We start from the raw sequence: 23,162 nt of genomic DNA on the forward strand, positions 1-23,162 counted from the left end.
TACTTCTTTCCTGTTCTGATTATTAAAAGATGAGGAGGTGGCTATATGTTTATTTCCAATCCCCTTCTCCTCAGATATTTACCTCTTATTGGGGAAAAAAAACCAACTTTGATATTTGACTAATGTACATGCCTTTCTACCAACAAGAGATGATTTATCCAACTCTGTAAAGGTATCAAGCAATAGGTTATAAAACTTTCTAATGAGTCTCTAAATGCTCTTGTTTTAAGTTTTAAAAGGAACAACAACTTGAATGTTTCTGGCACATAAAATGTGTTAACTTAGGGGTAACCTGGGTGGCTCAGTCGGTTGAGTGTCTGACTCGATTTTGGCTGAAGTCATGATCTCAGGGTCCTGGGATCGAGCCCCACATTGGGCTCCATGCTCAGTGTGGAGTCTGCTTGAGGATTCTCTCTCCCTCACCCTCTGCCCCTTCTCCCACTCACGTGTTCTCCCTCTAAAATAAATAAATCTAAAAAAAAAAAAGTGTTAGCTTAATACCAGCTCTCAAGAATTCTAAGCCCCGTTAATAATGTAATGTTAAAACTACAATCTAGTAAATCTTCAATTATGTTTCCTTGAATTTATAGCATGTTGCCTGTTGATCAACAATCATTTTAAAAATGAATAGCAAGTTAATTTCTTCTCTTGCTCATCAGTGCCAAGGAAGATGGTTATTCACTACCATAAATTTAATAAAGGGTAAGCAGGGCGTCTGGGTGGCTCAGTTGGTTAAGCGACTGCCTTCGGCTCAGGTCATGATCCTGGAGTCCCTGGATCGAGTCCCGCATCGGGCTCCCTGCTCGGCAGGGAGTCTGCTTCTCCCTCTGACCCTCCCCCCTCTCATGTGCTCTCTCTGTCTCATTCTCTCTCTCTCAAATAAATAAATAAAATCTTTAAAAAAAAAAAAAAAATAAAGGGTAAGCAAAGAAAATTTAATAATCCAAGAAAACTATTACATTATATTATATAGTATATGGGAATAACATTTGTTGAGAAAATACAGTAGAATGATAAGTACTTCAATTGAAATTAATTTCTCCAGTGTAGTTCATCTGTGGGTAATATGTACTGAAAGCAAACTAGAGAATCAGATAGACTTGCAAGATCTATTTATGGATCTAAACATTTCAGATTGAGCTGTTGTAAACCTGAGGCAAGGAGAGGAGATACGGAAAGAAAGAAACTTGAGTCATTTTTCCCACTCATAAGGAATAAAAGTAGTTATTCCAGAGGAGAGCAGGCTTTCTGGGGGAATATCTCCCATCATGTCTGTGTAGACATGCTGTTGGGAGGCAACTAATATGTCAGAGTTATTGTGTATATATATATATACATATATATGTGTGTGTGTATATATACATATATGTGTGTGTGTGTGTGTATATATATACACACACACACACACACACACACACATATATACTGACTAGTCGTGCAAAACAGAAATGAGGTAAGGAGCAGCAAGAAGACAAGCCTCATCCACCCAAACCACAGTTTTGAGGGTAACTGTTGCATCTTGTTGAGCTGGAGTCAGAAACTGAAAAAATCATCAAAAGTCTTGGAAAAGAATGAAACAAAAAGCGATTTGACTGAAGATCATGTTAGAGAGGCAGTGAGAAGGTTCAAATGCACTCAGTATCTCCTGGGAGTAGAGAGCAACGAGTGGGAGCTGATAGGCAATCTCAGCTTGATTTTGTTTTCCTCCATGCACTGGCTAGGAACTTAATGACCACGGTTGATAGATTTTTTTCAAAGGAAATTAAGTGAACAAAGGAGAACTTTCTTTTTCTTTCTTTTTTAAAGATTTTATTTATTTGAGAGAGAGCGTGTGCACAAGGGTGGGGGAGGGGCAGAGGGAGAGGGAGAAGCAGACTCCCCACTGAGCAGGGAGCCTGATGTGGGGCTCAATCCCAAGATCCTGTGATCATGACCTGAGCTGAAGGCAGATGCTTAACCCACTGAGCCACCCAGGTGCCCCAAAGTAGAACTTCCATGAAATAAAATTTAATAAAAGCCATCATATACAAAATTAGTATTTTCATTTTAAAATTTTTTATAATTAAAAATGGAATGGCTCACACATGGTAAGAAATCTTAATTAGCACAGCCAATATGGTATGGATGTATTTTAAACATCAGTCTTACCAGGTTTCAATAAAGCCAGATGCTAAAAACAAAAAAGGCTAGAGGCAGGAAACCTCGGGGTGATGATGGTCCTATACAAACTGTGTTCAAACACTGGCCTCCCTTCTCTGAGCTACACAGAGTTCCTTCAGCTGTAAAATAGGGAACGTATCACCCTCGTAAAATTGTGAAGATTAGCATAAACACATCTACAGCATATACTTGATAAATTTCATTTTCTCTTTCCTTCTTGTGTTACCAATCCACTAGATCTTTTTACAATGTTTTAGTAACAAAAATAAGAGACACAGACAGCTAGAAGAAAATCATACTTCATATGATTCGAGAATCACTGCTTCATTATTAGGAAGTATCAAAGATTTCCAAGAGGATCTGACCAGTAATCTTACTGGAGTTTCCTAAACAATGAAATGGTTGAGTCATCTCTCCTCCCTTCCCAGAATGGGACAGCCTCAGATAGCTTCAGAAATAAAGTTGCCTTTGACATGTAGGTCCAATTTCAAGATAATTCCCCTTTTCTAGGTGCTCTGAGATAAGGCAGGCAGAAAGTCAGTGAAATAGGTTACTGTCTTTCTTCGCTGTATGAGGTGTGGGGATGTGGGTACAAGGCAACCAGTGTAGTATAAATGGCTTCAAAATTCCAACACCCATTTAGGAACAAATTCTCAGCCAAACACAGAATAAGAAAGAACTTCCTAAAACATGATATAAAGGTTACACATATAAAGTCTATGATTAACATCACACATTGAACACTTGCCCCCAAGATCAATAACAAGGCAAAGAGGTTTATTCTCACCATTCTTATTCAACACTATACAGAAGGTCAATGCAATAAGGCAAAAAATAAAAGGCATAAGATTGAAAAGGAAGAAATAAAAGTCTTTATTTGCATATGATATGATTGTCTATGTAGAAAATTCAAGTTAGTAAGAAAAATACTAGTACTAACTAGTAAGCTTTATAAGGTCACTGGTCACTGGATACAAGGTCAATATACAAAAATAGTTGCATTTCTATATTCTATCAGTGAACAATTAGAAAGCAAAATATAAAACAGTAAAATATGTAATACATCAAAGGTCATTACATACTTAGAAATAAATCTGAGAAACAAAACAGGTAAGATTTACATGCCCCAAACTATAAAACACTGGTGAAATAAACAAAAAGACTGAAATAAATTGATAGATATACCATGTTGATGGATTGGAAGACTCAATATTGTTAAAATATCAACTCTCCCCAAACTGATCAATCAATAGATCTAACACAATCCTGATAAAATCCCAGTATGACTTTTTTTGTAGAAATTGACAAGCTGATTTTAAAATTTATATGGAAAAGCAAAGGAATTAGAATAGCCAAATGTTAGTAAGAAGAACAAAGCTGGAGGACTCATACTACCTGATATTCACATTTACTATAAAACCACAGTATTGGAGAAAGGACAGACATACAGACCACTGGAAGAACAGAAAGTCAAGAAATAGACCTACACATACATAGTCAAAGGCAATTCAATGGATATCCACATGCAAAAGAATGAACTCCAATCCTTATCTTGTATCCTATTAAAAATGAACTCAAAATGGGTCTGTGGTTGCCAGGGATTGAGAGCGGAGGAAAGGTTGACTACAAAGAGATATGGGAGACATTTGAGAGTAGGTGGTAATACTGTATCTTGACTGTAAAGGTGACTGTCAAAACTCATGGAAGGTAAATTTTACTGTTTGTAAAGTATGTATTAAAGTATGTAATTACATGCATAAAACATAATTTTATTTTTTTAAAAAGGAGAAAAAGGTCTATTTTAGCTGCTCAGGACTATCTAGAAAGAAAGAAAAATTTAATTGATAATATCCAAGCAATCATATGCACACAATCACAAGTTGGTTTACGAATAGGCTATAACTGAAAGAGGAAAAAAAACTAAAATGCCCCAAGATGTGACGTAAGAATTTGCATAAATAATGGTTTCCCCATCAGCATTCGGATTCAGCTTGGAAACATGCTGGAAATCACAAGACCTGTCTTTCCTTCCCTAAATGCAAACAAGGAAGCATTTCGGATGACTACTTAATAAAATTTTCAATCTGGAAACCACACTGAACATCTTTACCTGTAATGTCCTGCCAAAGTCTCTAAATTCAACAATGAATTCTCTTATTCCCAAGTCTGTTGTTTATTGCTTCCTATCTCAGTAAATGGTACCATCATCCATCAGTTGTTGAAGTAAGAAATCTGGGTACTATTTTTGACTCCTCCCTTTGTCTTACCTGCCCCATCCAACAAATTTATTTATCACCAAGTCCTAATAATTCTCTCTCTCAATTAAATGCAGTGAAGCAGAAAAGAGCATGCAACTGGAAGGTGAATGTGACTGGATGAGAGGGTGAAAAGGGAGTGGTCTGAGATGCAGGTGGTGAGGCAGGGACCATATTAATTATTCTGATGTTTGTGTGCATCTCAAACACATCTCAAATATGTAGTAGTTTCTCCATCCCAACTTCTATCATTCTAGTACAAGTTACCACTTCTTTCCTCTAAATTGCTTCACTATTCTTGGGTCTCCCTACATCTGTTCTTACTTCCTTTTCAATTCACTTTCTACACTGCAGTTAGAGTATTCTAAGAATACTGCTCTGGAAAAAAATGCTACTCTGATCAGATATTATTCCTTCCTTAAAACCCCTCAATATCCTGTTTCTTTTTTTGTTTTTTTTAAAAGATTTTATTTATTTGATAGAGAGACAGAGAGAGAAAGCAAGTACAAGCAGGGGGAGCTGCAGAGATGAGGGAGAAGCCAGCTCCCCACCGAGCAGGGAGCCCTACATGGGGCTTGATCCCAGGACCCTGGGGTCATAACCTGAGCCGAAGGCAGACACTTAACCGACCCAGCCACCCAGGTGCACCATATCCTCCTTGTTTCTCTGGTACAATCATCAGAGTAATTAATATGATTCCTGTTTACCACAGCAGCCTCACCTCATACCACTCACTCTCTCATATTGTTGGTCCAGTCATGCTCAATGTCTAGCTTCACAGCAGAGATGCTATGTTTGTTCTATCTATATTGTTCCCTTGGCCTAGAGTATCCCTCATTCTACCTACCATTGCACCTAAATCTGTCTAGCTTACTTTCCTTTTTCCTTCAGGGGCAGCTAACATGGCACTTCCAGGAAGCCTTCCATGATTTCCCATGTTGATTAAGTCTACTCATTATCTGCTCTTACAGCATAGTTCATCTGCAAATACTTGTGGCATAATAAAAAATATATATATTTGGCCTTTGTCCCTGGTTTCTGGTACATAGCTCCTTAAACTCTTGGAATCTCTGGAGTGATAAGAGTGCCTTCTATATACTAATGGGATGACTGGTATCTCTGGACCCCTAGATAGCTTCAGGTTGTGGGTTAGTCACTAGAAAGATCAGGCCATGCTTAGAGGGTGGGAACTTTCAGCTCTACCATCCCCTGTCCTGCCCCCCGATCCCCAACTTCTGGGGAGGGGAGAAGGGCTAGAGATTGAGTTTAATCACCAATAGCCAATGATTTAATCAATCATGCCTACATAATGAGACCTCTACAGAAACCCTGAAATGGCCAGGTTCAAGGAGATTTTGAGTTGGGGAACACACTGAGGTACTGGGGAGGTAGTGTGCTGGGAGAGGACATGGAAGCATCCTTCTCCTCTCCGTACCTTGTCCTGTGCATTTTTTCCATTTGGCTGTTCCTGAGTTGGATCCTTTAATAAACAGGTAAATGTAAAGCATTTTCCTAAGTTCTAGGAGTTGCTCTAGTGAATTATCAAGGGGGTTGATCATGGGAACCTCCGACTCTGTCAAGTCAGCAAGAAGGGTGGGTAACTGGGGCATCCCATTTGCAACTGGTGTTTGAAGTGAGAGTAGTCTTGTGTGAATGAATCCTTAAACCTTTGGAATCTGATGCCAGCTCCTGGTAGTTAGTGTCAGAAGTGAATTATTGGACACCTGCTGGTGTCCAGAGTATTGACAGAATTAGTGTCAGACCTGGTGTTGGAAAAGTTGCCACATATTTGGTGTCAGAAAGAACCTGTGTTTGTAACTTCACTGGTTACATACTCCACAAGACAACATGTCTTGTCTACCACTGGCCCCCGGCACTTGGCACAGTGCCTGGCAAACTGTGCCATACACACTGGATGAACAGAAACGAATGCCTACCACCAGAGTATAAAAATTCTGAACTGTTATCTGGGAGAAACTAAGCCAGAGTTTTTTTCTGGGTCTGCTTCTAAAACAGCACTGAAAGCTGATGAAACAGAGAGAAAATCAACAGGTTCAACTTTTCACGAAGTGATGTTAAGGCCAACTACAGGATAGGGGGCACAGAGGAAGGAGCAAAAACAGCAAATGTGACACCTCTTCTCACTCTGAAGAGGAGACGAATCGAGAACAGAATAATGATCAAGTCATGGCAGCTAGCAACAGCTCCTCCTTCACACTGGGCCCCTCGTGTTGTCAAGTTCTGCTCTCCCAAAAGTTAAGCAGGAGAGTTCAACCGCACTACTGCCTAAGAAGAAGAAAAGAGAGGCTGTAAAATGAACAGAAGTTGTATCTACTCCATTAGTCAGATTCCAAAGGCAGTGAAAATTTCTCAAATGAACACTACTGCATGCCATTCTCTGAAGAAAGGTACCCAGCTGAGGAAACCATGCACAGAGCCCATGTGTACTTCCCTTGTCCACTGGCCCCACTTCAGGGTGACAGCTCCGCACTCTTCAGCACACAGACACTGTGAGGACTACAGCATTTGTACTCGCTGACCGCCTACTCAGTCAAAGGGTCTTCAGCCAACTCATGGGTGTACATCCCCTCTGTTCAACTAGATCTTAAGCTTTTGAAGGGCAGGAAATGTCTTCTCTTGCTCCTAAATCCCTGTTTTTCAGTGCGGGGTAAAGAGGAGAAGCTCTTCAAATACTGAACCGGGCTGAACAGGAGAGGTCATGCACTGGATACCCATTAGGTAAATTTGTGGAGGCCTACAAGAAAAATGGGGCCAGGCCTGAAAGACACTGGTAAGAAAAGACTAACTCCGTGTTGCCATGAAAACAAGTCTTACCTGGGATGGGGCTGTCTTCCCCGTTTTAATTTCAGATGAATTTTCACTTAATTTCCCCACTTTGTTACTTGAGCTGCATTTGTAGCATGTCCATCTCGTCTGCCCCTCAGTCTCTATGGTGCACTCTTTGTTTTGCAGACAGAATGAGTGATACAAATGGCCACAGCTGCAAAATGAAGGCAACCAATTTGCACTTTTCTCATCATAAAATCCACAAACATATGCTATATTAGAGTGTATTTATAAGTGATAAAGATTTCCAATAAGCTGGAACACACTGACTGTTACACAGTTAGGAAGAAAGGAAATTTACTTTTTGCTGTCCTCTCTTTTAAAATCCGGACACACATATTTGTACACTCAAGTTGTCAGTAGGAACAGAATCACAGTACTCTGACTGCAAACAACCTGGGAGATGACTTGAACTTCTGTTCATTTCTCAAACTATGAAATATTTTTAGATAGTATAAAAATGCAATTGGGGAAAATCATAATGATTTAAGTAGCTTGATGACAACATGAGTGGTCTGTCTCATCAAATCCAAGGCAACAGTTGTGATCTGATTAAGTATTTATGAAAATGTCAGTACGACATTAAATTCTTACACTATTCATAAGAAGAAATTCCCTGTTGATTACTAAATGAGCCTCCCAGAACTGAGTGTTGAATATAATTCTCAATCATCTATACTGATTCCTCCTCACTTCTCCAACCTGAAATGTTGGACCACCTCAGAAGTCAATTCTTTTCTATAGTCTTTCTCTACTCTTTCTCTTCTACAGCTATGCTTTGCTCCTTTGGTGATTACTTCCGGTTCCATAGCTTCACGATACCACCTACATGCAGATGGGATGTCTTATAGGCAACAAGTGTGTCAAACCAAATTCTTGATTTCCATCCTGCTCTACTCCCACTGCATGGCTCTCATCCAACCTTCCACATCTCAATAAAAAACAACCACATTCTCCCAGTTTCTGAGGCCAAAAACTTTGGCATCATCCTTGACCATTCTCTTGCACAACTCACATCCAATCTATAAACAAATCTTATCAGCTCTACCTTCAAAATATATCCAGAATCCTACCATTTCTTACTTCATTACTACCACCTTGGGCCATCTCTCACTTGGATTACTGCAACAACCTAACTGGTCTCCCTCCTTTCACCGCTGACCTTCTGTAGTCCATTCTCAACATACCAAAGTGATCCTTAAGACATAGGCCAAATCATGTCAAACCTATCCTCAACCATCCAATGGCTTCTCATCTCAGAGTAGAACTTTTAACTCTTTATAATGACCCAGTTCCTACGTGATTTGGCCTGTTCTTCCTCTGAAGCCATCTCTTATCATCTTTCCTTTCCTTCACTCTGCTCTGTCAACACAAGCCTACCCACTCACTACTCCTCAAGTTCACCGATACACTCCAGCTTCATGGTTTCTGCACTTGCTGATTCTCTGCCTCGGGCACTCTCTCCCTGATACTGCATGGCCACTTCCCTTCCGTCTTTATTCAAATGTCACTAAACTAGTGAGGCATTCCCTAATTACTCCTTCAAAATTAGTAGCTCCCAACATTCCCTTACACCATATTTTATTTTATTCCAGGTGATTATTACATTTTTATTAATTTTTAAATTGTCTGCTTTTAAGTCACCGTATCAGTGATGCTTTCCCTGATCACTCTATATAAACATATCTTCCCCCACCAAACACTGTTCTCATTTAACATGTCTTATTTTTTTCCACCATAGTCACCAGCAGGCATTTTACTTGTTTGTCTGTCCCCACTACTAGGAGGTCAACTCCATGAGAACAGATCCTGTGTTCTGTTCATACTGTACCCCATCCCTTTGACCAGTGCCTGGCATACAGTATGAGCTCAATAAATATGTGCTGAAAGAGTGGACTCCGTGTGATGAGAACTTCTTCCCCTTCCAACCATCAAATCTACCAATCTTCCTGTGTCTATAATAATAGAAGCTAAAACACTTACATAATGCTTACTATATGTCAGCATGATTACAGGTGTCTTATATAATTTATTTCCTTTAATCTTCACAAAACCCTAAGGAAAAGGGATCATTATTATCCCAATTTACAGATGAGGAAACTAAGATGTAAAGAGATTAAATAACATGTCCAAAGTCTCACAGGAAGTAAGTGGTAGAATCAGGATTTGAACTCAAAAAGTTTGGCTCCAGAGTCCATCTTATACTGTCTCCACCCATATAGTCTCCCAACCCCTACACAGAATGTTAAGGTCTCTGACAGGACCTTTGCCTTGTTTTGTTCACTGCTAGAATGATTGCCTAGGGCTGTGTATCCATGTGTATCCCTGCCTGGTAATACCATACATGTCACACACCATTTGTATAACATTTCCTTTCTCTTGCTTACCTAAAGACAATGATTTCATCAGCCATTTCTTGGCGTCTCTTGTACTGCTGCAAACATATAGAGCAGTAATCCTGCTTGGGATTCAGTCCTCTGGTGACTGAAGCTCTCAGGTTACACAATGACCAATGGAGATCTTGGTTTAGAAGGCTAGTAGTTGTTTCCAGCAGGGTCTATGAAAGACCAAAACCACACACACACACACACACACACACACACACAACACACACACACACACAACACACACACACACACACACACACAAATGGTTTATTAAGTGAAAGAGACAGAGGGGGTGAGGGAGGAATAGCACTGTTGAGTTTTCAGCCACAAACAACTGAAGTTAGAATATACTATGAAGGCACACCATTGATAAACACCAAATACTCCCAAACTTAAGTGGTTAACTTTGCTGTGCAAGTAATGGCAACTGCCTACATTAAGATTCTCAAAATACTTATTAAAAGGCTGTCATTAGTTTCTACTGAGCAACGTGTGCTCTGCCATTCTGTGGCTTAATTCAGTACTGATGGCTTTCGAATGACTAGATAAAGCCAAACCTATTTATTTATTACATTTCCATACTAAGTTCCCTCTGAATGACTCAAAGCGTTAACAAACAACCAAAAAATCCCATTTTTTTGTTTGCTTTTTGTTTTTAATAGAAACTGCATCTGTAGCAATATTTCAAATAACCTTTCACTGAAAAAGCTAATGGCCATTACTCAGTTTTCATCTCCCTTGGGCGGAGAGATCACATTTTCCTGATCAGCACTTACAAGTCATTTGAATCTACTTAAGACTGTGACATCTGTCAGTAAGCCACATAAAGACATTTTCACAGCTATCACATTAAGTCCTTTTAAGGCTCTGTGTACTTGTGAAGTATTGTTTTTATACTACCTAATTCTCAGCATTCATATATATCATTTAGATGTGCAGTCCCAAATGAGAAGACATACTGCCCATCCTCCTTGCTAGTCCTTTAATTTTATCTGTAATGCAGAATTTTTAGGTCTAACGGTCTTACCACTGCAATTCTTTCCAATCAACCCCATCTTTTCCTCCTCTTCGAAGAGTCTGCAAAAACTTGCTGCCTTGCCCTCAGCTTCCCTTCTGCCAACACGGAGTCCAGGCCTGCAGGGGTGTCTGTTTCACTGGGTACACTGAGCAAAACTGTTCTTAAACACCGTAAGAAAAGCTCTGTCACCCCCAATTTTTCTTTTCTTCTCTTGGATTATTAAGAAAGTAGATACTGTATCTAACATGCCTAAATGGTGCTTTTCCTAGGTGGCTTCATGAGTCACTTTGATGTATACTAAGAAAAAAAATCTGTATACCATGCTGGCTCCTATTGGGAACTAATGCTATAGACAGTTCTGAGTTAAAGGAAAACTAATGACCATTTTTGGTTAGTGGCAACTATCTGCTTCAGAATGTTTAAAAGAAAAGGAATTTTTTTTTTTTTTTTGCAATTTTCTATACTCAGGCTGACTCTTTCTTTTCATGGGTTACATCTTTGCATTAAATTATTTTTCCAGAAAGTTTCTTACACTTTTCATTTGGAAAAAAAGAACTGTTCCGTTGCTAATGAATCAAATAAATGAGTCCAAATTTGATGCATTTCCACATTCTAGAATATCTATGTGTGTGTGTGTGTGTATACACAGATACACCAAGAGATTTAAAAACTTTTTAAAAAGCATACACTTCAATCTACCAAACTTCCGTTAAATAGACAGGAATTTTTAAAGAAAAAGTATAGGTGCAAAGAAAAAAGAAATAGCTTCTTTTTACCTTAGGACAGCCTTAGAAATAGAAAGTAGCTTACCTGTTCATAGTTAAAGGTATCCAACATTCCCAGAATAAGTCCCTGGATTTCTCCAAGTTTTCCTTTTCCATAAACTGGATCCTAATTAGAAAAAAGTGGCAAAAATTTATAATTCTGTTCTTGGTATTTTAAGATTAATATATAAGTTATCTGGAACGCCGAATACCCAAACATTTTCCCACAGTCACAAAGTATTTATTCTCCTATGAACCTTTCAGGGGAAATGCATATCGGTTTCCCTCTGGCCATCACAAATATTTTGAAAAGATAAATAAAATTTAAGTGATACAAGCCCCTTACTTAACAATCTTTTTTGCAAGTCTCATTAAAGTTCACCCTGGTTTTGTTCCGGCAAGAAGCTTCCTCTCCTTCATATTAAACATCACCTGTCTCTCTCTGCACCCTTATTTATCTGCTACATTAAAACCAACGTTCACCTGAATATCAGAACCTGTCCAACAACCCTTCCTGTGACCCACATCGGGCCACCTCCTGGCCCCCATCAACTAAATTGCTTCAGTTTAGGAGGCAAGACTTCAGTTTAGTAGATTAGTTTCTGGATCCAAGGAGCAGCTTTCAGTTTTCCAAAGCTTTTTTCAATCAAGTTACTACTGATAAACAACAGATACCTAGACACCCACTCTCTCCTCCACTGCTCTTCCACTGAGGTACGCCAAGTAACTTGTTTATTATGTACAATTTGGAAAACACTGAAGTGTACAGAAACAAATAATAAAACAAAGAGACCAAAAAAACCCCCACAAATCCAGCCACACAGAGATAAACACTATTGATATTCTGATGCACATTTTTTCTAGTCTTGTTTCTGGGAAAGGAGAGAAAGCGTAAGAGAGACAGATGTATTTCTTAGTGTAGAGAATTTGAGTATTTTACATACTTTCATGATAGTATATTGTGAGCAGTATCATCAAATTATTTCCTAACAGCCAGAGAGTATGAATCACGTGAAAATACCACGTGTCATTCAACCATTCTCTCTTGTTGGACATTTAAGTTTGCCTCCCCCTTCCCAAATCCCACTCATGACTGTTAAATGCTGGTAGCTGTAAATTTTGGTCTGAATCTCTGATTCTTTCTTTAGAGGAGATTTCTAGAAAGGGAATTACAGATTCAAAGAAGATTTTTATGGGTATTGATATATACTGCCAAATTGCTCTACCACAAAGTCGTATTATGCAACTTTTATCTCCATCAGCGTATTTGTGTGCTCATTTTACTGTACCTTTGGCTAGGCTGAGAATTATAATTAAAACATTGCTAATAACTGAGTATGTCAAGTCTATTACTTTACTCTAATATGAGGTTATGTCTGACATAAACGACTCTCCCATGCCAAAAAGGGGAGTCCAACTCTACAGCAATGATGAAAATAGCTGCTATTTATATGTGCCATATCATTACATTCCTTCCAGAACATTTATAAATGAAGAAATTCAAGCTCAGAAAGGCTAAGTAAAATTCCCTAAGATCACAGAACTAGTAAGCAGATACACTGGGATTTGAATCTAGGTACTTCAGAAACCATGTATTTTTTTTTTTTTTTAAGATGTATTCATTTTAGAGAGTGAGTGAGCACGCAGTGGGGAGGGGCAGAGGGAGAGGGAGAGAGAAATCCATGCAGACTCTGTGCTGAGCCCCCCAACATGGGCCTCGATCCCACAACCCCGAGACCACGACCCGAGCCGAAATCAAAAGTTTGACCCCCAAAGGACTATGCTACCCAGGCATACCAGAAACCATGTTTTTAATTAACATGTTATATTGGTCTCCCCAGTATAGATACATAAACTAATAAAGTAAATAATAAGCTAATGTTTGCTGGAAAATATGGGTAACATTCTGGTTACTTCTTAGGGAGTGGTTGTTATTAAAATCCTGGTGCATTAGGGGCACCTGGGTGGCTCAGTCGGTTAAGCATATGCCTTAGGCTCAGGTCATGATCCTGGGGTCCTGGGATGGAGCCCTTCATTAGGCTCCATGCTCAGTGGGGAGTCTGCTCCTTCCTCTGCCCCCTGCTGCTTATGCATGCTCTCTCTCTCTCTCAAATAAATAAAATCTTAAAAAAAAATCTTGGTGCGTTAAAAGTGAGTTCAGATGTTTAGACAAGACTGTAAAGCAGGAAAAACATATGAGAGAGGTTCAGAAATATGAGAAGAAATCTTGTCTTCCTGCTCTTATAGCACATAGTCGGAGTATTTACTTCTTTTTCTCTTTTAGACTCTGATGATGGCTCTTGGAAGACTGGGTGAGTAGTTTCTAACCGAGATCAGTTTTTAGTACTTTTCGTTGGTCTAGAGCAGCACAAGATTGTCTGCCATAGGTTCCTGGTCCCTGCTGCTGAGGTTATGCTTGAGAAATGAAAGGCAAGAAAAACTCTGTATTTGTGTACTAATTAACACGTTTACAAGTTTGGATTAAACCATCACTGAAGCTTAATGGGGACATTTTCTGTTTCACAGCTAGAGAATGTGTCACTAAGGTAAAGTTACCTGTCAAACATGTGCAGACCATTTATAAAGGGCCAGACCTTAGATATCTCAGACTAATCTTTTATTAGAAAAACAACTCAGGCCATATACTCACCAGATAATTTTTTCTTTTAATTTTTTTTTTTTGCATGGAGATAGATCCTTGTTAATGCTTCTGAACTTAATTATGCTTAATTATGCTTTTGGTCAGCTCTTAATAAATACAGCTATTTCTCAAAGTATCAAGGGACAGTGTAATACCTTTTTATAAAAAGCACATTATATTATCTACTGTAATACGTGCATTCAATACACTAATATAGCTCTAGCACAGAAAAGCTCTGTCATTTGTTTCTGACAAGGATGGTTTGGAGACTAAAAAGATCTTTAAAAGGTTAAATTCTGGGAAAAGGAAGAAATCTTTATAGGTCATGTCTATATTTGTATCAGTCCATTTCACTTTAATATGCATAATTTAAAGGCAAAATCATGAAAATTACCTCATGCTGGGACAACACATAAATTATAAAGTGCAAAAGGGAGCTCAAGGCTTCTAGCACAGCATGTACACAATCCACTAGCTTTTCAAATTATTTTCCAAAGATGTCAGATTCTTCAGCAATGAATAACTGCTGAGGTTTCTCTTCAACTTATTTGTAAACCATAAAAGAAAAGTACACTTGGGCACTTCATGTAAACCTGGTTTTTAAAAAGCTCTTTAGAAAAAGATGGATGGCCACTTTTCCCTGCTCTTGCTTTCTGGGACCCACTGTAGCATGTATGTGGTTTGTTTTGTAATTAAAATCTTTCCCAATCAAGCATTACTTTAAAATATGAATAATGCCCTCAGTAGGTCAGCATATAAATCATTTGTTTGCTTTAATTTCCTCAGTAAGACAGTCACAAACAGCTTCTCAGAAGCTAAGAATTACTTTTTGCCATAGAGGAAAGCTCAATAAAAGCAAACTGTGAAGGCAGAATCTATATAACATAAATATGGTCCCTTAAAAACACTCCCAACTAACCTATCATCTACCGTTCATGGAAGAAGGCTGCACAATTCAGGTTCCAAGCATCAGTCTGAATAAATATTTAGAGGTCAAGAAGACCTTTGAGAACCTCTTATCATGAGAACATCTCCTCTGGAAAAACAGTAACTGCTGAGCAACTGCTCAGTCTAAATAACTGTTACTCCCTCTCTTCTCTCCAGGGGACCTGATAAAGGGAGGTGGATCTGAAATACGCCAGGGCTGATGGTAGGTACAGAAGGCCTAAACTTTGGAGTTGGAAGACCTAGGTTCATGTTCCAGCTATGGCCACTTAATAACTGAGTAAGCTAAGGAAAGGTATTTAATGTAGCACTTTCCTCACGAGCAACATGGGGATCTCACTACTTCCCCAGCTTAATGTACACAGAAGTCAAAGGAGATAAAGAACACAAAAGTGCTTTATGAACTGCTGAGAACTACTGAGGTGATTGAGCCAGCTAATATTTATCGAGTATATACTATGTTCCATGTACTCTGCTGGAACACAGGAAATAATCTAGAAAATATTCTAGTGGAGAACACTTGGCAGTGGATTAGAAACTGGGACTAATGAAAAAAAATGATGACAAGGGACAAGATAAAAAACAAAAACAAAAACAAAAAAACCACCCCAAAACCCAAGAACATAAAAACTCCTGGTTAGAGTAGCTGATAACAGATATAACAGATCAACTACTTGAAACACATAATCTACCAAAACTCACACAAGGAGAAATAGATAATAAACAGGCCTGGGTCTCTTAACCAAATTGAATCCTTAAGTAATAACATTTCAAAATAGAAGGCATCAGGCCCACATGGTTTCACTGGTTTATTCTACCAAATATTTAGGAAGAAATTATACCAATATCCTACAATCTATTTCAGAAAACAGAAGCAGAGGGAACACTTCCTAACTCATTTGATGAGGCCAGCATTACCCAGACAAAACCAGACAAAGACAATCTCAATCAAAATGCTGGCGAGTTACTTTGTGGATAAAGACAATATGATTCTACAGTTTATATGGAAAGGCAAAAGACCCAAAATAGCTAACACAATACTGAAGAAGGACAAAGTCAGAGGACTGATACTACCTGATTTTCAGGTTTACAAAGCTGCTGCAATAATCAAGATAATGTGGCACTGGCAAAAGACCAAACAAATAGATAACTGGAAAAGAAGAGAGCACTCAGAAATAAACCCCCATAAATAGAGTCAACTGAGCAAAGGCTATTCAATGAAGAAAGGAATAGTCTTTTCAACAAATGGTGCTGGAGCTGGAACAACTGGACATCCACATGTAGAAAAATTACTCTAGACACTGCCCTTATATCTTTCATAAAAATTAAATCAAAATGGATCACAGACCTAAAATGTAAAATGCAGAACTATAAACTTCTAGAACATGGGAAAAAAATCTAAGTGACCTTGGGTTTGAATGATGAGTTTTTAGATACAACACTAAATACATAATCCATGAAAAAAGTCCCTGAAAAGTTGGATCTCATTAAAATTTAAAAAAACCCTCCGCTTAATGAAAAGACACTGTTGAGAGAATGAAAAGACAAGCTACCAACGGGGAGAAATATGTGCAAAACATATCTGACAAAAACTTGTATAAAAAATATACAAAGAACTCTTAAAACTCAACAATTAAAAAACATAAACAACCCAAATAATGGGGATACACGGATAGCAAGTGAGCACATAAAAAGGTGTTCAAAGTAATTGTTCATTAGGGAACTGCATATTAAAACAGTAAGACCACTACACACCTATTAGAATGGTTAAAATCCAAAACACTGGATTTATGGACATTTGCTTTATAGCCCAAAGAACAGTCTATCTTGGTAAATATTCCATGTACAACTTGAGAAGAATGTGTATTCTGCTGTTACAGTTGATATGTAAATGTCAACTAGGTCAAAGTGGTTAAAATTGTTTGGCAGAAATGTGTTGTCATCTTTATTTTTATTCCTGTCTTTTTTCTCTGGCTGCTTTTAAGCTTTTCTGTTAATACCTGATTTTGAACAACTATGATGTGCCTTGTAGTTTTCCTCATATTGCTCAGGTTTGGGATTATCGATCTGTGTGCTAATAGTTCTCAATAAATCTGAAAAATATTCAGCCAATATTTCTTCAAGTATTTTTTTTTTTCTGACAGCCTGTTTTCAGGATTCCAAGGACACATATTTTGGGCTGCTTGAAATTGCCCCAGAGCTCACAAATTCTTTTTTAATTCACTTTTCTCTGTTTCATTTTGCATAGTCTGTATTGCTAGGTTTTCAAATTCACTTATCTTTTCTTCTGTTTTGGTGTCCTTGTCTGCTAATTCTAATATCCAACGTCATATCTGGGTTTCATTTTCCAGCTTTTTCGAATACCTTGTAATTTTTGATTCAATGTCATATACTATAAATTTTACACTGTTGGGACCTGGATATTTTTGTATTCCTAGGAGTATCTTTAATCTTTGTTCTGGGATGCAGTTAAATTACTTGGAAAGTATGATCCTTTCAGGTCTTGCTATTAAGATTTGCAAGGCATGACTGGAGCTGTGTGTAGTCTAGGGCCTTTTCCCATTATTGAGTACTTCTGAGTATTCCACCCCATGTTCTGTGCATTATGAGGTCTTCATTCTAGTCTTGCTGTTGGCCCTGTGTGAGTGCAAGTATTATTCCCTCCGAACCTTCCAGGTGGTTCTTTCCTTGGCCTAGTTTCCTCAGATCAAGCACTTATACTTGAGAGGGGGGCCTTCTGCACATCTCCAGAGTTCTCTTGCCTGGTACTTGCCTGCAAACTCTGGCCACCTCGGTCTCTTGATTCTCAGCTCCATCTCCTCAAAGCAATGAATATGTTGGAAACTGGCTGGGATCCCCCTTCCTGCACTATTGCCTAGAAAGTCTCTCAAGACGTTAAGCTGGGGCAAACATAGGGCTTACCTTGTCTGGTTCCTGTCTCTTAGTTATCAGTGACCTTGATTGCCTGATATCCAGTTTTTTGAAAACATTTCATATACTTTGTCCAATTTTTTGGTTGTTTCAAGCAAGGGGGCAAATCCGGTCTCTGTTACTCTATTTTGGTTCAGAAGTGGAATCCCTCCACCCTTGACTTTTATTCACTCTAAAAATATTTAGTTCCTACCATATGCCAGGTGCCTCTGGGCTAGGTAATGGTTATAAGAATACTAGCAAAGTAAAGTCTTATTCCGAAGGTCCTTCCGTTCTAATGGTAAATAAAAATCGGTAAATAGACCTGATTCTTTTTTTTTTTTTTTTTAATATTTTTATTTATTTATTTTTTATATATATATTTTTAAGATTTTATTTATTTATCAGAGAGAGAGAGACAGAGGCAGGCAGAGGGAGAAGCAGGCTCCCTGCTGAGCAAGGAGCCCGATGTGGGACTCGATCCCAGGACCCTGGGATCATGACCTGAGCCGAAGGCAGACGCTTAACCGACTGAGCCACTCAGGCGTCCCTAGACCTGATTCTTAAATGTTTCCAAGAACTCTACTTTTAGCCTTCTGCTTTTCTCACTAATTCGTTTCCTCCTAAAGTTCACCTAGTTTCAAGAACTGAACTACCACTTCCGTGTTGACAACTTCCAAGTCTATGTCTCCACTTTTACCTCTTCCCATAAAGTTCAGTCTCATATTTCCCCACTGCTCATTGTTAGTCACATGAAACATGAGTTCTTACGTTTCCCTACCTCTAAACGTCAAAAAGTCAAGTGGATTCTACTAATTTCCAAATCCATCTTCTCCTAGCCATTCTATGAAACTTGATTAACAAACTTTGAGGATCTATTACATTCTGGGTATTTCTAGGCCTTCAGTCTTGATCCCTTCCAATTTATCCTGTATAACATATTGGCTGAATGATTTTTCTAAAGAGAATCGTCATCCCATCATTCCTCTGCTTAAAATCCTTTGATGAGAATCTCCTAATGTTAAAATTAAATCCAAAGTCCTACCTTATGTTTCACAAAGGAATTAAGAACACAGTCCCTGCCAGTCTCTCAAATTTCAGCTCCGTGACTCACCTTTATTCTTGTCCTATGTTCCAAGCATACTTAACACTTGCAACTCCTCCAAATGTACCATGTTTTACCTCACATTCTTTGTATATATAGTTCACTCTGCTTAGAATAGTCCTATCTCCTTTTTCCCCCTAATTCCTTTGGCTATTTAAGATTCAGTTCAGACATTTCCTCCTCCAGGAAATCTTCCCAAATTCCCCAGTCTGTTTCAGATATACTTTTATTGGTACTCCTTTGACTAGATATATTCAGAAACCCAACTCATTCCAACTTATTAAAAAAACATAACTATTGTAAAGATACTGGGCTGTTTCAAGGATCCAAGCAAAGGAATGCAGGCGAGCCTTTAGAACTACAATGAAGGACTCAAATGCCATCAGGCATCAAATGCCACGTCTCCTCTCCCTGTGTCTTGAATCCTCTCCTGGTGTCTTCTCTTCTTCATGCATCTTGTCTATTCTCCTCTTTGTGTGTCTGCTTTACTTTTCTCCTCTCTGTAACTTTTTTTACTATTTCAGCCACATGATGGAAAAGCAGTCACTGTCAGTTGCTGAACTTTGTACCTTATATAACGTAGAGACCTGAAGAGAGGCTCATTCGTCCTTTTCAAGTCTAGTTCTATAATTTCCTGGAAAAGGCACTGACTGGCCCTGCTTAGGCCAGTTGCTCACCCTGAGTCAATCTAGTGGAGTCAGGGTCCTGCTGTCAGATGCTGCTCCTGCTGTAATCACATGGCCTGAAAATGCAGGGATAAAGTGGCAATCACCCTATGTGGGGTTCACAGCAGAGAATCCTTCAGGTGACCACCATTACTTGCTTAGAGCCCAAAGAATAGTTACATCAGAACATTTTCTGTCTCTCATAAAAGCTCTTTTAGGACAAGAGCTAAGCCCTTCATCTATATAGGAAATGACCAAACAGGGTAACATATAATTAATAAACAAATTAGTTAACTCCTCACAAGACCAGGCACTAAAACAACTGAAAAGCTTACACGATGTAATAGGAAAGAGCGTAAGTTAGGAGGTGAGAGACTTCCGTGGTAGCCCGGGTTCTGCCACTAACAGCAGACCAAGTACTAACTTTTCTATACTTCAGTTTCCTCCTTCATCAACAGAAATTTCTGTAGTAGCCCTACCTACCTGAAGAGATTGTTGTGAGCTTCAAATGAGATACTATCTGTGAAAGCACCTTGAAAAAAATAAAAATCTCTATACAAGTATAAGGTAGAGTTATTATTATAGTAATCACAAACATGCAAAAGAGGAATTTAAGAAAGAGCATACCCTCCTGGTTAGTGAGAGTAGAAGGTGGAAGGTACCTTTTCTACCACTGAAGGTAGAAAATGCTCAGAATACAATTCAAATGAATGCCAAAAAAAATAAAAAAATAAAATAAGTGCCAGTGTAACTCAAAATAAAGTGAAGATTTTCTAATATCAAAGTTAGGAGCCTTGAAAAACAAAATTTTTAAAAATCGCATGCTTTTGCCAAGAGAAAAATCGATTTTTGTTTATTGTAATTTATGTATCAAAGTGTGGTTAAAGCTCAACATAAAGCAAAATGCATACACTGAGAGAGAAGCCACTTTTGACTTTAAGGTATCATTTTTTCTATACTTGGTAAATTAAAGTATTTCTGCCTTATGGAACTACTACTTTGTATATGATTAAAAACATTATGACTAACATATTCTAAAACGGATATAAGAGAAGTAGTTTCTATCAAAGAATTTTCCACCACATGATAAGGATCAAATGAGAGAGTGCGTGTGCAGATGCCTAAACTGTGATGAGAGCCTGCGGATGCAGCAATCTGTACCAGCAAAGGCCCAGACACTTCATACCAGATGCAAGTTGAGCTTGGCAAGTCTTAAAAGAGAGCTGCCAGAGACACTCTTTTTTTTTTTTTTTTAAGATTTTATTTATTTATTTGACAGAGAGAGACACAGCAAGAGAGAGAGCACAAGCAGGGGGAGCGGCAGGCAGAGGGAGAAGCAGATTCCCTGCAGAGCAGGGAGCCCGATGCGAGGCTCGATCCCAGGACCCTGGGATCATGACCTGAGCCGAAGGCAGATGCTTAACGACTGAGCCACCCAGGCGCCCCTGCCAGGGACATTCTTGATGGGAGAAAAATCATTTGAGAATTAATTATAAAGACCAGTGGCATCACAGTACTGTTTTTTGGTGGGTTGTTCTGGTTTGGTTTGGGGGGGTGGGGTGTGTGTGTGTGTGTGTGTGTGTGTCTATGCTGCATAAAATGAAGGAAGACAAAATGGATTCTAAGGATAATTCCTGCTGTTTCCCCAGGAATGTTCACAGATTTTTCGAAAAATGTATCTTAGGGTATTTTTAGTGTTCTTTTGATGATGTTGGGAACGTTCAGGCCTTTTTGCTGAAGGAAATAGGCTGAAATGATATTTCCTACAAAGACTGTGGATACAAAGTTGGGTAGAATTTAGAATAGGGGATAAGTGCTGGGCATAAAAAAATTTTTTTATGATGAGTTGGAAAACCTAAGTTACAACCAATGATTAAGAAATGCCTATATTAATGTGTAGGTTATCTTTTTTTTAATCTAAAAAAGCACAATTAGCTGGAAATAAATGGTGGTTCTCTCCCAGTTAGCACATGAACAGGAAGCCTGCATATCTGAATCCCCAGATGCCAGGGAACTCGTGAAGGCTGCACATCCTCACAGAAGGTCGCCAGTGTGTGCCAGGCAAACCCACACTCCTGGAGCACCAGGAAAGGCTCAAGGAAGACGGTCGTTAAGTTAGATAGTCAGCAAGGTCAAAACTCAGCTGCGTTACTCTAGAGACCCATTTGAACATTAGCTTAATTTGTTATTTAAGCATAACTAGAATATTAGTTGAAACTGATCAACATTGAATTTTCTCCCCTTTTAACTCACCTGTAAGATTCTTTGCAAGATTGATGGGAGGGCAATAAATGCAGCCATGCTGTTTAGAACTTGCATGGTCAAAGATTTCAGAGCTGTTAAAATAATAAAATGTTAATATTAAGGTTAGTTTAAAATAAGAGGTTTTGGTTTTCCCTATAAGTCAGTGGAAAAGGGTGGATTTATATAAAAGCTTCCTAGAAACTTAGCTAACCAGGGCCAGTTGGATATTTTAAAGGTAACTGCTGATAAGTAACAAAGCCACTATTACTCAAGACAAATGACAGAATTGGTGCCATAGAAAGAACTGAACGTAAAAGGTGAGATTAACACTATACTATGATTTCATTAAGAAAAACAGTAAGACTATGATACTGGGAAAAGGTATCATAATGAAAATTTTTCACAGATAAAAACGGGTGATGGTATAGGTGGACTCTGATGAATGTAATTACCGTCAGGGTGTAGATGAGGTGCAGCTGAACCAGACAGCTTCTGAGGGGCCATCATTGCCTCCAACAATGGAAACCAAAGGGCCTATAATGTCAGAGGAAACCAAAGCGCTCTGTTATTTTTAAGATTAACGTCAGCATAGTGTTTTACAGGTTGAGATGTACCTCTCACATACATTTGTTTATAAACCTTTTAAAAAGGAAAGATAGAACACTTGACTGGGAAGAGACAAGACAGTAAGAAGCAATGACCACAGCTAGAACAGGTATCTTTACCACACGCCTTGGGAAAATAAAGAAACTGAAATAAGTCTAGACCTTGGAACTGCAACCTTCTGTGCTTCAGGAGAAGGCCTGTTCAAAGGAGACAGGGCCGAGCCACCAGCCAGTTCTGATATACCATGCTATATGTGCACCACTGACCAAGTCTAAGTGACCCCCTGTACTGCAGGAGAGGATAGAGGACCACCTGACCCCTCTGCTACCTTACCCCCCCCCATTTCTCTTCAGCCACATCAAGCAACAGAAATGAATAAAGGCTGTCCAAAGTTTTCTCCTCTACAAAGCGCTGTTTTGTATTTCCTTAGTCATCATAGACCCAGAAGTAGAAGTTAACGTTATTTCAATTAACATTTCCAACCACATCAGGAGATAAATTAATAGACCCACCACTTATTTATTCTTATTATGTTGGGTCCTCAATTAAATGATTTACACACACTTTCTCATTTCAATCTCATAACAGCCTTGTACAATAAGAATGATCTTCACT

The 23,162-nt window shown here is 38.7% G+C and overlaps 1 protein-coding gene across 7 annotated transcripts in view; it reads right to left on the minus strand.

The window, feature by feature from the left end:
- The window catches only part of VPS8 (VPS8 subunit of CORVET complex), a 346,107-nt gene that overhangs the window by 41,311 nt on the left and 281,634 nt on the right, over nt 1-23,162 (minus strand). For 5 of the 7 annotated variants that reach the window (XM_078068205.1, XM_078068208.1, XM_078068204.1 and 2 more), the window contains 5 exons: nt 22,394-22,475; nt 21,951-22,033; nt 11,478-11,558; nt 9,650-9,819; nt 7,251-7,416 (listed from right to left, as the gene is read on the minus strand). In XM_078068205.1, the coding sequence (XP_077924331.1) occupies nt 7,251-7,416; nt 9,650-9,819; nt 11,478-11,558; nt 21,951-22,033; nt 22,394-22,475 (582 nt within the window). Of the gene's footprint in view, nt 1-3,009; nt 6,702-7,250; nt 7,417-9,649; nt 9,820-11,477; nt 11,559-21,950; nt 22,034-22,393; nt 22,476-23,162 lie in introns of those variants that run through there. The other 2 variants (XM_078068213.1, XM_078068209.1) reach the window with 2 other exon arrangements.

The sequence above is a fragment of the Halichoerus grypus genome, chromosome 1 (assembly GCF_964656455.1).
Source record: "Halichoerus grypus chromosome 1, mHalGry1.hap1.1, whole genome shotgun sequence".
Classification (NCBI taxonomy): Eukaryota; Metazoa; Chordata; class Mammalia; order Carnivora; family Phocidae; genus Halichoerus; species Halichoerus grypus.